General features: G+C 40.0%; 1 protein-coding gene across 2 annotated transcripts in view; it reads left to right on the plus strand.

The window, feature by feature from the left end:
- LOC101846927 (acetylcholine receptor subunit alpha-like 2-like) overlaps positions 1–1,829 on the plus strand; it is an 86,077-nt gene that overhangs the window by 69,637 nt on the left and 14,611 nt on the right. For both annotated transcript variants that reach the window (XM_013080948.2, NM_001280828.1), the window contains one exon: positions 252–296. In XM_013080948.2, the coding sequence (XP_012936402.1) occupies positions 252–296 (45 nt within the window). The remainder of the gene's footprint in view (positions 1–251; positions 297–1,829) is intronic.

Consider the following 1,829-nt stretch of genomic DNA (forward strand, 5'->3'; position numbering starts at 1 on the left):
GATGATGATGATGATGATGATGATGATGATGATGATGATGATGATGATGATGAAGATGATGATGATGATGATGGTGATGAACCTTTGATGGGGTTCCAGAGGGATTGATACGACCACTCAAAGGTAGGAGTGAGAAACGAAGAGGGAAATGGAGTAGTGTAATAGCACCAATTACTTTGATTCTCCCTTCTCCCGATGTGTTTCGTTTTAACGGAAACTCAAGAATGTTTTCTTTTTCTGTTTATTCACAGGATGAGAGGAACCAGATTCTGACAATCAGCGTTTGGTTAAGACAAGTAAGTGCTATTTGTATTCTGCTGCGAATTCTTGTACTGTACGGTATTGTATGGGTTTAATGCCGCTGTCAACACTTAAATATCATTTCTAAGACATGACCTCAGAGTTCAACGTTCATCTCGGATAGGATTGAGCTAAGTCAACGGAGTGTCTCGAAAACTCTTCAAACAATCCAATTATTTTTTTTAACCTGAATGGGGATTAGAACCAAGGCCATTCTGACCTTAGTCCATCAACATACTTTCAGCTGCAGACCATTGATATGTTAATATCTTTCAAAAGTATGAACACACAACTGTTAGTAAAAATGTTGTAATGAACTTGTAAAATCATAAACAATAGTCATCCTGTGTACTTGTCCATACCGTAACAACAACGAGAAATTGGTCTGGCCAGAGAGAAGCTCTATAAAAGACGCGGAGCAAGTTAAGTGATAATATAATAATAATGATAATAGTAAATAGCATTTGTTTAGCGAATATCCCCACTCGAAAGCAAGCTCTATGCACTTTATACTATATTTTTACCCCAGGAGACCATAGAACACTCAGAAACATTCTCAGCTTCCCGAGACGCATACAGTGCAAGCAGATGGTTAAGCGCTCAAACACTAATAAACTGACAAGATATAGTTTCCCCCCCCCCCCTCTGAAATAGACACCATCATTCCCCTTTTCCTGGGAACGCAATTGGTTTAGCAAGGTGTTAGTATGACGCCCATCTCACTGCTGTGTGGTTCTTTGATTAAGATTCGGGACTTCCTGATCGAACGTCCATCTCCGACAGGAGCCTAAGTAATACCCCGAAACGTTCCAAGTTCAAAAAATGATCAAACGGGTCTTCAAACGAGAGTCACCCACACCTTAGTCCAACATAATACCTATTGGGCTAAAAGTTTACCTCTCCGGGCATCGTTAAAAGTAATTTTGACCCGTTCTCCCAAACCCATGCTCATAAGATTTTTAAAGCGTCTTTTGCACATGACGTCGCGGGGATCCAAAGAGGGTGGAGACCGAGGATACCGGAACTATTTTGGTAGCCCCGGTGGAGACCCTGAACAAGGCCACGTAAATTTCGAAAAGGGGTGGGGGGATGCTAGAGTTTACTTTAACCCATACTTCATTATTATGCTCCGGATAAAGAAATGAAAAATCAAAATATATAACCATAAAGATCTGTGTTTCAACAGCTATAGTGCGTGAGATGGGGAATTACAATATAGGCCAATATAATATTATAGATAATTGCCATATATGCATAAGACAGAATAATAATAATAGATGAGAGAAAGGGAGAGTAGAGATTAGCGACATGAGAGGCGTCTGTTGGACAGGGAGGTACGGGTGGTAGGAAAGAGAAAAAGAAGTACACCGTAGACAAAAGACTACTTACGTACTGCTCCTTTCTCGAGATAATCCTTGACCCTCCTTCTAGTTCTGTTGTGGGCTTTTTTGCTTGGGGTTTTTCTGTGTGGTTTTTTTTATTTTTTTATTTGTTGGTTGTTTTTTTGTGGGGTTTTTTTGGTTTGTTTG

This window comes from Aplysia californica, unplaced genomic scaffold (assembly GCF_000002075.1).
Source record: "Aplysia californica isolate F4 #8 unplaced genomic scaffold, AplCal3.0 scaffold00001, whole genome shotgun sequence".
Lineage (NCBI taxonomy): Eukaryota > Metazoa > Mollusca > Gastropoda > Aplysiida > Aplysiidae > Aplysia > Aplysia californica.